Raw genomic sequence first — 14,329 nt, forward strand, 5'->3', positions numbered from 1 at the left:
GATCTCGCCATTGAGTCTCGGCACCTTGTCGCGATCGGACGTACAGCGGAATTCTTCGGGAGTCTTTTCCGTGCGTTAGCCCAATTAGTTTATGGCGGATATAAAGTGTGAGCTCGCCTGATCATGGAGCTGAACAATGTTACCATCGAGGACGCCGTAAGTCCAATGTTTCCTTGCATAACCATAATAATAACTGAACGCGTGGTTTTATGTAAGAGGAATTCCCCCAATTGATCTGTTCGTATTTTGATTTTTATCGGATTTTGTTTTGCGAGGCACTTCTTCACTCAATTGCATTTCCCACTTAATTGTTGCCGATGTGCTATACATATGTGTTTTCAAAGGGTAAGACGCTGAGATAACACCCAGCAATTAACAGTTCATTCACAAATTATTTTCTCAACGATCTGTGGCAGTAAGTAACTGCCGATCGAAACGATTTGTCATATTTATGCGGCGCATACCTTTCGGCCCGCAATGCTGGAGTTGACAACAAGCTGATTTATTAAGTACCAACACAGCTCATCAGCTATTAATTTATGGTCTGATTAAATCACTGATCTCAACAAGCTGAGAAAAAATCGGCGCCCGCGATCGTAGCACTGATACTAACGCTCAATTAATCACGATTGGAGACCAGAGCCGTCTATCAAACTCGGGCCAAGATTAAATTCCGCCCCCATGGGGCGTGTTAAGCCATATTATTATGTTAATGAATTCACAACTTTAATAGCAAATCTCATAAATAAAACAATGAATTTTCCGTACTCTGCAATTATACAATAAAATGGGAGAATATCTCTATGCCCGATACTAAAAACCACTCATTTGCATAAACAAATAGATATTTGCATTAGGAAAATATAATTACACTGATCAATAATATTATTGATTTTACTTTGAAGTATTAATTAATTGATAGTAACAAATTGAAATTGTACGATGCCCATTGATCATCCTTTTACAAATAGGGAAATGCTAATTTGAAAAAGGCATTTAATTAAAAAGAAACTATTTATATAAAATAAAAACTGCAGTCTTTTGAGCAGTGTTTAGTTGAGAATAATTGGATGTTGCATATTGATTAATTTCCAGACAGATGCGTCCAAGTCCCACTCTCAAGCAGCTAACACGCCTCCAAGTAATGAGAAACCCAAGCCGCAACTGCTCTACGCCATCAACGACAATCCCCCATGGTACCTGAGCATCTTCCTCGCATTCCAGCACTACCTGACCATGATTGGAGCCATTGTTTCCATACCTTTCATCCTGACGCCGGCGTTGTGCATGTCCGATGAGGACGCCAACCGGGGCATCATCATCTCAACGATGATTTTCGTCACGGGCATCGTTACCTACTTCCAGGCCACGTGGGGCGTCCGTTTGCCCATTGTTCAGGGCGGAACTATATCGTTCTTGGTGCCCACCCTTGCCATCTTGGCCCTGCCCCAATGGAAGTGCCCGGAGCAGGCCGTAATGGATGCCATGGACGAGGCTGAGCGGGGGGAACTATGGCAAGTGCGTATGCGGGAGCTATCCGGCGCGATTGCCGTGTCCGCCATGGTGCAAGTTATCCTGGGCTACACTGGTCTGGTGGGAAAAATCCTTAAGTACGTAACTCCATTGACCATTGTACCCACTGTGTCCCTGGTGGGTCTAACGCTATTCGAGCACGCAGCTGAAACCGCCTCCAAGCATTGGGGCATTGCCGTGGGGTGAGTATGACTGATAGAAAGCACTATATCTGGGTTTAGCCCAGATAATTACAGTAGTTATTAGTTGGATTTAATACGGACGAAATACCCGATTGCCATAGTCTACCGTTTCCAATTAAAAAAGTATTAGTACCTATGATAAATGTTTAAACGTTTTTAGAAATTTTATAGCTTATTAATCTGTTTTTTGTGTTCCAATCTTTCTTATAGAACCACTGGAATGCTGACACTCTTTTCGCAAATAATGTCGAATGTTCCCGTGCCTATCTTGGCCTACCGCAAGGGTCACGGCTTGGAGGTTCGGCAGTTCCAGTTGTTCCGTCTCTTTCCCGTCCTGCTGACCATCATGATTATGTGGGGTCTGTGCGGCATTCTGACAGCCACGGATGTCTTTCCTCCGTCACATCCCTCTCGCACGGATGTTCGCCTGAATGTGCTGACCAGTGCAAAGTGGTTCTATGTGCCGTATCCGGGACAGTTTGGCTGGCCATCGGTTACGCTGTCCGGTGTGCTGGGCATGTTGGCCGGAGTACTGGCCTGCACGGTGGAGTCACTTAGCTACTATCCAACGGTGTCACAGATGTCCGGCGCCCACTCGCCTCCGCTCCATGCGATCAATCGCGGGATCGGTACCGAGGGTTTGGGCACTGTCCTCGCCGGTCTGTGGGGAGCTGGAAATGGAACCAATACCTTTGGAGAGAATGTTGGCGCCATCGGGGTCACCAAGGTAATCTATATAAAACAGAACCCTAAAGTTGAAGTTAATGGAAATATAAATATCTGCATTTTAGATTGGATCCCGACGTGTAATCCAGTGGGCTGCCTTGATAATGGTCCTCCAGGGAGTAATTGGAAAGTTTGGAGCCATCTTCATTCTCATTCCCGACTCGGTGGTGGGCGGAATCTTTTGCGTGATGTTTGGCATGATTATAGCTTTCGGGCTATCCACCCTACAGTATGTGGATCTGCGGTCCGCAAGGAATCTTTACATATTGGGGCTCTCCATATTTTTCCCGATGGTATTGTGCCGTTGGATGCAGAAGAACCCTGGAGCTATTGATACCGGAAACAAGACCGTGGACTCAACGTTATCGGTGCTACTGGGCACTACAATTTTGGTGGGTGGAGTTTTGGGATGCTTGCTGGACAATATAATCCCAGGAACGCCGGAGGAGAGGGGCCTAATCGACTGGGCAAACGAGATGCCTCTGGGCGATGACAATGTTAATGATGGCACAGCCACCGACTATGATTTTCCGCTTGGCATGGATGCCATTCGTCGTTGGAAGTGGACCTACTATATTCCGTTCATGCCGACTTACAAGCTCCAGAAGCAAAGCTGATCGTGGGAAAAATGCAAATAAGAGCCATTCAATTGGTGACTTGGTTTTTATTTATTTTTAGAAAACACTTTTCGTGCTCGCGCTCTAATTACAATTTGAACTTCGAATTCGGATGCTACCCAAAACTCTAGATCTATTATTTTTTGTTCCGTGTTTCTGTTAATTTGCTTTTTAAATTCGCTTATTGTTTGTTGCTACGATTACCTAACACTCTTCCGTTTCGCTACCAACTCGCATATTTTCTATTATTTTGCAATAACATCAATAGACCTAGCAAACGAAAGTTGTCGCTATTAAACTCTATTCAAATCTTGAAAACAATCCATCAGTTCTGTATAATGCAAAAAAATTGTTGTTAAAATTTATATAATAGAAATTTTAACGCATTTTCGGCGCGAGGTATCCCCACAAAAATAGCATAGAAAATACATATACATATATTGTGAAACACGTCTCTTGTTTACTTCCGGTCTCCCTTTTTCCCTTTCTGTTTCCGCTTCCGTTCCGCTTACACACTTATAGATTAAAATCAACGTTTTATGGCTATTGGCTAAATCTAAAACCGCCGAAGGAACCAAGGCACAATCATTTGAAAATCGTATATATATATACAAATGTGCATTATTGAGTCACGATCTATGGCTGAAACTCCGCTATATCCAAACTACAACAAACCTACGACTAGGGGCAGCGTTCAAAAGTCTGCACTAGAGTATAACTTTGGCTAAGTTCCATTAAAAAATTATCAAAAATCTTTATGCCTAAGTGGGGGGTTTGGTATTGGGTAGAATGGTATTGGGGATCTGGGATCGGATCGCAGGGAACCTCGGGGCTCCAGTCTAGAACTTGTGCTGTTCATTTTGGTGGTGGTAATGATGGTTTTGTATGGGAGCGGGATGAAGCTGTTGCTTCTTGGTGCCGCCGCTGCTGGCACGCGAGGATGACGATGAGGCTGTGGTGTTGGGCGGCGTGCTCATGGCCTGGCCATGTCCGTGCCCACTTCCGATTCCGTGGCCGGGACTCGTCTTCTTCCGTTTGGAGTAGTAGCAGAAGATGCAGAAGCCATTCTGCGGTGTGGTACATCAAATGTTTGTTGGACTGCGAGTGGCCGATGAAGTGCGGTAACGCGATCCAGATCTGGAATACATATCAAATTAGAATCACTAATTCCTCTTGAAAGTCATTTAACTCACCGCGAAATGCTGGATGTGTAGTCTCTAACCGGTGTCCTTGCTTCACGCCTTTGGTAAGAAGCCCCTTCGCCACTACGAACGCTGCTCGAGGTCGGTGGCTCCAGCAGGGACATCGTTCGATGGTCGTATGGACGAAGGGATCTCCTGCACAAGGTGGCGTATCCATCCAGGTGGCTGCTCCCCGCTGCACTGCTTCCACTGGTCGCTGTTGGTAGACTACCATTGAGCGTGTAGGAAGATCTACGCTTCGGATTGTAGGTGTTGTAATAGCCGCTGGCAATGGCTCCATTACTTGGACTCGAGCTGGAGGAGCTCTTGTATCGCATTGGCACCGAACTGTAATCGGTGGTCTCGTAACGTTTGCTGAGGAAAGAGGGCGAGGTATTTCTAATGTCATTCAGACTCTTCCTTGGCTTGCTGGTGGCCCCCGCCGATGATGCAGAGTAGTCCAAAGTCGAACGGTAAACAGGTGGCTTTAGCTCCGTTCCCACGGGACTCAGTTTCAGGGGTCTAAAGAACTGCTGGGCTATGTCCGGTGAATGAGCTCTTGGTGGTGGATCCATGTCCGGAGCATGCAGTTTGTTACTGGAGCGCGCCTTAACTGCCGCTTGTTGCTCCCGGTAGTAATCCCTCACCGCCGATGGACCGACAATGCTGCTGGTGCGTCTTGGTTTTTTCTGCTCATTGAATCGACTGTAAAAGCTACGCCGTTTAATCCTGTCGATCACACTCTCGTTGGGATCAGAGCTCTCGGAGCAACGAGTGGGCGAGGACAGGGAAGCTCTTGACAACCGGGAAACTGTGGGCGAGGGCGTCGCGTGCAACATGTAGTTGTCCTCGGAGCATATGGACCAGTTGTCGAAATACAACTCCGGCTCTTCGGTGGGCGATAGGAAAGTCGAGGTGGAGGCGCAGTCATCTTGGTAGCTCCTTGAGTCCGAGGAGTAGTTGGCAATGTTTTCGAAGGAGGGCGTCAAGAGCGGATTATTCCGATTAATCTCGTGTGCCGATGAGGTTCTATAGCCAGAAGTTTGCGAACTGCAATTATTATTGGTATTTGTTGAGTTATTGTTGGTGGCGTTCTCCATGGACTGCTGGCTGGAGCTGTTGTTGGAGCTGGCACTTTTCATGGCTCCCGGATAGGGTGGCAGATTCGAGTAGATGCCCATTCCCAGTCCTCCATTTCCATTGATCAAAGCCGGATTGGTTTTAGATCCCCGATAGCTGCTTCCACTTGTGGTAGTTGTGGTGGCGGTGGTCACCGAGCTAGGGGCACCACTGCCGGACACATTTGCGCTGGCCAGATCAAGCATCAGACCTTTTCGCTTCTCCTTGCTGCTCGGCGTTGTTGTGTTAGTTGGAGCACCGCTGGTGGTCAAGTTCTGTCCCTTGTTTTGCCTGCAATCTGGACAAGCTGTTTCGCAATTGCAATTCTCTTCGCCATTTGTCGTTGAAGCGACTTTGCTTTTCGTGCTCTTTACCACATTCTGATAGATTGGCGATGTTGGTAGCGAGGCGTCCAGCAGCTGATCCTGTTCTTCGCGAACCTGTCGCTCTATGTTGCTGGTGGATCGGGTGCTTCTCACCCGGCGTTGTTCGCTGCTTTCCCTGTCAAATCGACGCAACAAACCCCCGAACATCTTGTTAACTGCTCCGCCTTGTTTTCCCTGCCCCTCTGGGCATCCTGCGTGCAGCTCCTCCACACTGGCAGCTCGCTTCGGACTCACGCGTCCATTGGGCTGTGATCTGGGTACGGATCTCTCCCTTAAAGAGCGTAGCATGGTGTCAAACCGGGATCGCTTATCCACCCGTTTGTCGTCGGAGAGTCCAGTTTGTTGGGACTTCTCTGCATCCGAAACGTTTTTCTTATACTTTTCTGGAGAGCTGCGTTCTTCGGGAGAGCCTTGCTTTTGGGTGCAGGCCAAAGATGCCGCTGCTCCAGTAGAACCTGCCTTTTTCTCCTTGCTCATGGCGGAGTCTCGTAGTTTCTCAAACTTCTGTCCCAAAGCGTAAAGCAAACCCTTGCTGGGTTTCTTTTCCGGTGACTTTTCCTTGGGCTTAATGACCGGACTAGACTCCTTAGAGCTTTCTACTGGTGTGGTGCTTGCAGTGGTGGTAGCAGTCGTGGTTGGAGTGGTTGGTGTCACTGGCGTAGGTGGCATTAGCTTGGACTTCTTCGACACCTTAATGATTTTCTTAATGGTCGTGGGCCGCGAGTCGCTGGAAGAGGATACTGTATCCTTGGCATCCGTTACGACAGACATAGTTCCGGTTGGTGTGGCCGACATCGATTTCTCCTCCGAAGTGGACTTGGAACTAGTGGGCGTTGGCATAGCCGAGGGAGTGGGTATAGCTTCTGTTATTGTGGGAATGGCAACTCCACTTCGTGTAACTTTGCGCAGTTCCTTAGGAGTGGCTAGTTTGGTGGCCGGGTAGCTTTTCGGCCTCATCAGGCGACTCTCGCGTGGAGCTGGTTCCACTGCGGATTCATTGGTGTTCCCTGAAGGGAGTTTGCTGGGTAATTTAGTGGGTAGAAGTGATGTTGTCGGTTCTGGGAGATCGGTTGATGATTTAAGACTTAATCCGAGATCTTTCATGGGATAGGATTTGGGACGCTTTAATTTTGTTTCCTTTGGTGCAGAGCTAGCGAGATCTGCATTTTCAGATCCAGGCGTCTTGGGGGTCTCGTCGGTTTTCTTAACTACCTTCTTAACCTTCCTCACCAAAGTGGTTGTACTTGAGGTAGTCGTTGACGCGATTTTCGTTGCTTCTGGTTCGTTGGATTCCTTGGGTTTCAACTTCTTTATCTTTTTAATGGTGGATGTCTCTTCTGCTTTCTCCGACTCCTGAGTCTGATCATGTTGGCTCCTTACAGCGGACAGTAGCTGCAGCTCCTGGAGGATTTTATCTGCCAGTTCGTGTTTATCCAGTTCCGTTTCCAGTTCTCGAGCCTTCGAAACACTTCGTTGCCGGGATGTTGATGTCTTCACAGTATCCCTAGCTTGGCCATTTGATTCGGCTTCTGTAAACAACTCCATGCTCTTGTTGCGTGAATGGCGCATGGAGGATCTAATGGGTGCCGTTTCAGCAGGTTGCTCCGCTTGCTCCACATTGGGCAAACTATGCTTGCGACGTCTCAAGTCCTGTGCCTGGGTCTGCTCCTGATCATGGCGATCGATGGACTTTTCTCGTATTTCCCTAAGCATGCTCTGGGTTTCACGATCCCTAGGTTCATCAAAGAAGTCGGGACGCAGAAAGCGGGAAATCCGACGCTGCGAGGAACGTCCAACCCTTAGGGAACTGGTGCCCTCAGTGGCAGCAACTTGCGGCAATTGCGGTGGAGGAGAGAGACAGCCACTCGGGGGACGTCCTAGCCCACCACTGTACCGCTTTTCTGGGGCATCCTTCGAAGCTATCGATGGACTTACATTGCTGGACTTGCTGAGGTACGGCGAGTAGTACTTATACTTTTCGCTAATATCGCTGGTGTAAGTGCTGCTGCTGCAGAGCGAGGATTTCCCATAGTCATCTCGACAGACACTGCTGCTGCGGCTTTTAGTCGTTTGGGCTGCTCGGCTGTCGGCATCCTGGCCAGAATTTGGCGTGGGTGCCTGACTGCGACTGAGGCTTCGCCTGTAAATCGCTGTACTCGCTGAAGTCGTCTTGGGGGCGTCAGTGGTTAGTGGTTTAGCCAGCTCCTCCTGTGACTGTTGCTCCGGCTGGTAACCCCTTCCACTACTTTGACTGCGTTTGTAAACCTTGGGAGTGGAGGCACTACTGGGTGCACTGGTCTGAACGCTCAGGGTGCGTGATAGCTTGCGAGCTTGAGTGGGTGGCAGTTTTGCAAGTAGCTGTTCCTGGAAACACTTGGGCAATCCAGGAGTTATGCTAGACAGTGTTTCCAAATCCTTCTTGCTGAGACGTAGTCTCGAAAGATCCAGATCGGCCAGGTCCAAGGGCTCATCGCTGTTTGCAGTGCTCGCTGAAGAGACCGTGGCGGCACCCTTTTCCACTTGGGCGGGAGCTGAACTGGGCTTGCCCTTGCCTTGATGATGTCCTGTGAATGGTTAAGATGCCATAGACAATATAATGATGTGGCCTATCTCATAGAACACAAAACAAACGTCTATATGATTGAAAAATAACTCCACTTACTTGCCAAATTAACTGATAGACTTCAATTATTCAGGGTTACTTACATGGCGAGTACAATGATTGATTGATTGACTGCCCCACTTCATCAGCCCCAGAGATCTGAAAACTTTTCTCGTTTTCGTTTTGGCAACCAAAAGAATTACTTTCCAGAGACGCAATCAAAGCGGAGAAGCTTCAACTCGAACACTTAACAAACTTGCAGGATGTAGGATTACGAGTATCCAACAAAGGTTAACAAAATCAAAAAACAACTGGGATTAGCTTACGTGCAGGAATACGAAAACGGGCGGTAACAAAAATGCTGGTCAATTTGGATTTCATGTTTTATTTCACTTGGTGTTGGTATAAAAATAGTTTCATATTTTATGGTTCTTCGGATTAAGTGTTTAGTTCTCGGTTATCAGTTGTTTGGGTATTCAGTTTTCATCTACCGATTTTAGTATTAGATATTAAGTAAAAGTATTGCTTAGTTGGTATGCTTGAAGCTTTTGCGCCAGAGGAATTGCTTGACTGAGGCGAATGGATTTGAGTAAAAATGACTGGAGTATGAGTAACTCGTTGAGGTTTAAAATTAATTTTAAAATCAAAATCACAATAATACAATGTTCATTGTACTGAGGGAATGTGGTTGCGCTACTGCTGCCTCAAATAAAAATTACACTGTTTCCATTCAATTTTAAAAAATATATTAACAGTTAAAAGTCGAATTCCAGCTGCTCGTCTGGCTGGCAGTTAAAGTTAAAAAGTTTTTCAATTAAATAGCGAAAGTGAAAACAAGTATTTAAACAACGAACAGATATGCTAATCGAATTTTGGCAACATAAAAATGGAACTTGTTTTTTGGGCAGTCTAATAGGAGCAGCACCACCCAGCCACCTACACCACCACCCACTTGGTGGCTTGGCTTATGGCTTCCTTGGGCCTTCGGTTGCGGTGGCGGTGATGGTGGCGGTGGTGCTACTGCTAGTGGTTTTGGCCAGCTGGGGTGTGGTTGCGGTTATGGCCGGGATGACTGTTGGCGGTCTGCTCCTGCCGTTGGCGTTTGCGTTGTTACTGCTGCAATTGCTGTTGGTGGTGGTCGTGGTGGTTATTGTTAGCTGCTTCGGAACGCCGGCAACGGCTACGGCCACCGTTTTGGCCGTGGTCGTGGCCGTGGCGATATGGCCCGGATGCGATTTGTTGGCGGTTCTGAACGGACTCTGGTTAATGGTTATAACATGCTTTGTGGGCGTGGTAGTAGTAGTTAAAGTAGTTAAACCAACTGTAAACGAAAGTAAGTACGAAACGTGTGTAAACGGCCAATAATAAAATCATTATTTGTAATACATCGAATCATCGGCTGGTGAATTGAATTGCAAATCACTTAAGTAACACTCTACTAACTACGATTCACTACGGAGATGGCATTTGGTCATGACTTTCGGATTAGGGATTCTCTACGGTATGGAATGATGATGAACGTAATAAGTTTGATTGATTAGTAGCTGAGAGAGAGTTTCAGTTCTGTACATTATCGTATTCAAAGTTTTGGACATTTTTTTCTTGGGTTCTTGGCCCCATCATCAACTCTGTTTCACATCAAAAGAGATTGTCGTTTGGGATCACAATTACAAATTACTCGATTTACAAATTATCCAAAAAAAAGCCCAGAACTCAGATATTTGTTTTTGTTTTTTTTACAATTTTTTTTTAGTGCCAAGTTAGTTGTTGGTTGGTTTTTAGCTGGTTTGTTGGTTGGCGGTTTTTTAACAGCGTGGACAGAGTCAACTACATTGAGAAGCTTTGGGTGTGTTGGTAGGTTGGTGCGCATGTATTTGTATTGGCAGGTATGTGTGTGCGTGTGAGCTTAGTGGTGTTAAACAAATAAACTTCTTGTACAACACAAATTTTGGTTTTAATTTCGTTTACTGATTATTCGGCTTTTGGCATTTTCAGGCTCAAATTTTGTTTGTAACTAATAAAAAACATCAAAAAATAGAAAGAACTGGGAAAATCAACTTGAAACTTTGTCTTTGGTTTTTGGGTTAGCGCATTAGAAAACTTGTAGTTCGTTTGTTTGTTTGTTTGTTGTTGGTGAGGGATAGATATATATATCTAGAAATATATATATATATTTGTATATAACGAGTTGGTAAAACTAAAACAAATTTAAGGTAGCGGGGCCATTTGCATAAAAAACTGTACAACAATTAATTTACCAAAGAAAGTTTATATCGAACAATTCTTTTGGTTGCGAAAACAAAATCTCAGTGGTCACCTCAAATAAAATAAGAAAAGGTTTTGTCTTCTTTCGTTTTGAATTGTTTTTTTTTTATTGTCATCTATGTGGTTGTTCTCACTGCAAAACGTAGTAAAGTTATTAGGTGTTGGTTTCATTCGCTTTAGTTTATTTCATTGTTAACAATAAGTACAATCTCCTCAGGTCGCCATCAACATTTTCATTCTCATTTTCATCATCATCTCAATTCGCATAACATTTAGGTCAAGGGTTAAGCCTGATTCGGGTTCGTCATACATGAATATATATATTCCTTGAGCATTTCTCTATATGTTACTGCGCTGGCATACAGAACTTTGAATACGATTTGATTACACTTTTATTGACTTAACAAATTCTTGGCTCCTCCTTGCTTTGTAACTTTATTTCATCATCATTGCATGAGTGCAGAACAAAAATTTGAAAGGCAAATAATAAACGGGGGTAAATAATAATAAATAAATAAATAGTGCATAAGTTAAAGGAGGAAGTGGGGTGGATTTCGCCTCTTTCGTTGAGCAATAAATAGATTTAGGTTTGTAAGCGTCAGCGGCATTATGGGTTAATAACAAAAGAGTGGTTTTCTAAGACAGACAGCATTTAGATATATATAGTTATAGATAGTTCACTTGATAGAGATAGATATAGAGTGAATATTGATAGAGATTGAATTATGCTATTAAGAACTGTGCGCGCACACAAAACAGTAAATGAAATAAATATAGTCTTCAACGGAAATAAATGTTTGTCATTGTTTAAGTATTAATTGGCATTTTCACTTGATAATTACAGTAGACACTTATGATTAATTGTTGTGTGTTTTTTGTTTGGCTTTTGTTTTATCTGGATTTGTGGGACAATATAAGGTTTAGACTAATAAGACAAGGTAATTCACTTGATCGGTGATCTGTGTTCAGTTGATTGTTGGTTTTGTTTAGCAGACATCAAAAACTACTTGAAATAAAACAGGTTTAAGTATACAATATAGGCATATTGAAATTGAAAGTACTCTTAATTACGTAGCATACGTTGCAGCGCTTTTCTTTAGTTCTACTATTTGTTTAACTTTTCTTTTCTGTTTGTCTGTCTGTGTGGCTTCATCGTTGCGGCATCAGATCGCCGGCACTTTTCCGGCTCTGAATGGCGTGTCTCACTACTGATCTAGGTATTTACTCTTTATTCTGTGATATTCACCTCTTGGCAGCGTGGCCCCCGTGCGCGAGAACATCGATTCCATGTCGCTGCCCAGGTCCCGGGACATGCTGTGCCGCCACGGAGCACCCAGTCCGCTGCTGTTGCTGCTGTTCAGGCGGCTGTGAAGGATATCAGATAGATGGAAATGGTTGGACACAGGTGAGAACAATACATCAGCGAATTCACTGCTAATCGAACTTTCTGCCGAGGGACTTGCACATTACACACGGTACGGTACGCTACACGTTGCCAACTTACAGGCAGCATTGGGGGGCGTGGCCCAGCCAACGACGCAGCCGCTCCGTAATGTCCAAGGCCCTCAGCCAGCGCTCCCCGCACCTGGAAGCAGGAGGAGGTGCAGGAGCAGGTGAGATACAGGCAGGAGGGCGCAATGGATGAATGGATAAATGGATGGATTGATGGAGATATTGTGCGAGGCTGAAGTGTGATTTAAGATGGCTTAAATGCAGCATACAGTGAGTTTTACCACCAAATTTAAATGATAGTGATTTTAAAATTAGCTAAATTCATGAATATTATAAGCAGCTCATCAATCTTAAAAAATCGTTTAAATTTGGTCATGTGTCACACTGTACTTTTAGCATGGGGTTAAAAGCTCTCGACCAATTAAAAAGTCATTTCAAGCCGTGGTACTTACACTTTCTTCTTCTCGACCGTTTCGCTATAGGTATAACTAACTTGAGATCTAAGCACACTTTGCGGATAATTAGTTTAAGCATGGTTGGTGAGTTTTTTGTTTGAATTGTTAGATGGAAGGCATGTGGAGGGCAGCATGTAAGAAATGGACAACAAATTTGCAGTTAATGTTGGTGGATGGAGTTAAAGCAGTCATTCAATGGTTAGGCTAGGACTTAAAGCTGAATAGCAAATCGCACTCGTCTTTGGCCAACAGAAGCCGGCTCTTAGTCAACTCACTTTCCGGGAGAGTCAGCTCCAGCTGAATTTAATGAAATTATTAACTAGAGCCAGTGCCGTGACACGTTTGCATAAGCTGACTAACTGACTGGCAGCCGGCTGGATGGCAATCAACTTTCAGTTGCCACTCCAACTCCAACTCCGGTCCACTTCAACCTCAATTCCCCACCGTTGCGGGGGCACACTCACCTGGCAAAGGGACTGCCCTGGCTCCAGAATGGACTGTGACTTTGGGCCTGCCGCGAAATGTCCGTGAGCAGGCGACTAGAATGGCTGGGGAATCCGGCCGTCAGGTCACTGTTGACATTCAGGCGATTCGTCAGGGCCCGCACCTAGAAGTGTGCAAAGGAGCATGGGATCCCGATGAGAGATGGGTCACATTATGGCGGACGGATGACGTCTTACCCGCTGCAGCAAAGTCGAGAACAGATTCTCCGCCGTGAGTATCTCGAAGCCATCGTCGTCGTCATCGTCCTCCTCGTTGGAGCTTTGCGAATCGTTGTCTTGACTAATTTTCTTGACAGGTCTTGAGCTTCTGCGGGTGTGTCAAATAGGAGAAAAAGAAGATTTGCATAAGGATGAGAATAACCGAATCAAACGGCAGTCAAGGAGACTGCGAGGATTCAATTTAGCAATCCTGTTACGTATTCATGCCATGTACTCAAAGAAAAAGTATTACAATAACGATAAATGTATCAATATATCAATTTCAAATTAAAGATATTTTAATTTTAATTGATTAAATTTAAACGATTATTGAAAATCTTAAATCTCAATTGGTTTGATATATTTGAAAACGAATATGATTTCCCTTGACGCAGGCCAGAGGAAAAGCTATCTGATAAGATAGGGATAATCGGAAGTTAAGGATGTTGGCAAACCTGAGTCGGTGCGGGGTGAAGCGCGCCTCCTCCTCGGTTCCTCCGCTGACGCCATCCCGGGTTATCGACGTGGTGCGCATCTTTTGGAATGGCGAGCCCTCATCGAAGCCTGCCTCGCTTAACAGTGAGCTGCATACGAAATGAAATTTCAGTCAGGAAAACTGCACAGGCCAAGCGAAACTTAAACCTTAAAGCCTTACCCAATGCGACGGGATGGACGCAGGCGGGTGAACGTGGAGCGGCTGCTGGTGGTGTGGCTCGATTCCGATGGCTCCACGCTGCGTTCCCGGGGCGTAATGAAGCCGCCTCCCTCGACGGCAATCGGGATGATAAACTCCCGCGGACTCTTCTTGATGGGCTGCGAGGTGCTCGTAATGGTGGCCTGCGACATGTTCGTGGCCGTGGTGGTCCCCTCAGACTCGGATTCCACCGTTGACTGCCGTGACAGCGAGCCGGAACTGCAAAAGGTCATGAAACATGCATAATCAATCATAAGCTTACACAGGAAATTAAGGCGTTGATTTAGTATTTAAAGCGTATATGAATAAATTTTCAATTTCAATCATATTTAACAATTCTAGCAGCCTTTTAATAGTAACACATTTCTTTAAGGATGGTCTTCTCTTATCCGGAATCAAATGGAAAGCCATTCGAG

At 45.3% G+C, this 14,329-nt stretch overlaps 2 protein-coding genes across 11 annotated transcripts in view; one reads left to right on the top strand and one right to left on the bottom strand.

Moving 5' to 3' along the window:
- On the top strand, positions 1 to 3,104 carry LOC117145929 (solute carrier family 23 member 1). Its single transcript, XM_033311802.1, has 4 exons — positions 1 to 156; positions 1,096 to 1,715; positions 1,926 to 2,442; positions 2,507 to 3,104. The coding sequence occupies exons 1-4, from the start codon at positions 124 to 126 to the stop codon at positions 3,056 to 3,058; spliced, it is 1,722 nt and encodes a 573-aa protein (XP_033167693.1). The 5' UTR covers positions 1 to 123; the 3' UTR covers positions 3,059 to 3,104.
- LOC117145928 (mucin-5AC) overlaps positions 3,086 to 14,329 on the bottom strand; it is a 26,068-nt gene continuing 14,824 nt past the window's right edge. For 5 of the 10 annotated variants that reach the window (XM_033311792.1, XM_033311794.1, XM_033311791.1 and 2 more), the window contains 8 exons: positions 13,875 to 14,132; positions 13,675 to 13,803; positions 13,199 to 13,328; positions 12,983 to 13,125; positions 12,516 to 12,572; positions 11,858 to 11,976; positions 4,252 to 8,308; positions 3,086 to 4,195 (listed from right to left, as the gene is read on the bottom strand). In XM_033311792.1, the coding sequence (XP_033167683.1) occupies positions 4,141 to 4,195; positions 4,252 to 8,308; positions 11,858 to 11,976; positions 12,516 to 12,572; positions 12,983 to 13,125; positions 13,199 to 13,328; positions 13,675 to 13,803; positions 13,875 to 14,132 (4,948 nt within the window). In that variant the 3' untranslated portion in view covers positions 3,086 to 4,140. Of the gene's footprint in view, positions 4,196 to 4,251; positions 8,309 to 8,715; positions 9,668 to 11,857; positions 11,977 to 12,515; positions 12,573 to 12,982; positions 13,126 to 13,198; positions 13,329 to 13,674; positions 13,804 to 13,874; positions 14,133 to 14,329 lie in introns of those variants that run through there. The other 5 variants (XM_033311797.1, XM_033311799.1, XM_033311796.1 and 2 more) reach the window with 4 other exon arrangements.

Source organism: Drosophila mauritiana, chromosome 3R, assembly GCF_004382145.1.
Source record: "Drosophila mauritiana strain mau12 chromosome 3R, ASM438214v1, whole genome shotgun sequence".
NCBI lineage: Eukaryota > Metazoa > Arthropoda > Insecta > Diptera > Drosophilidae > Drosophila > Drosophila mauritiana.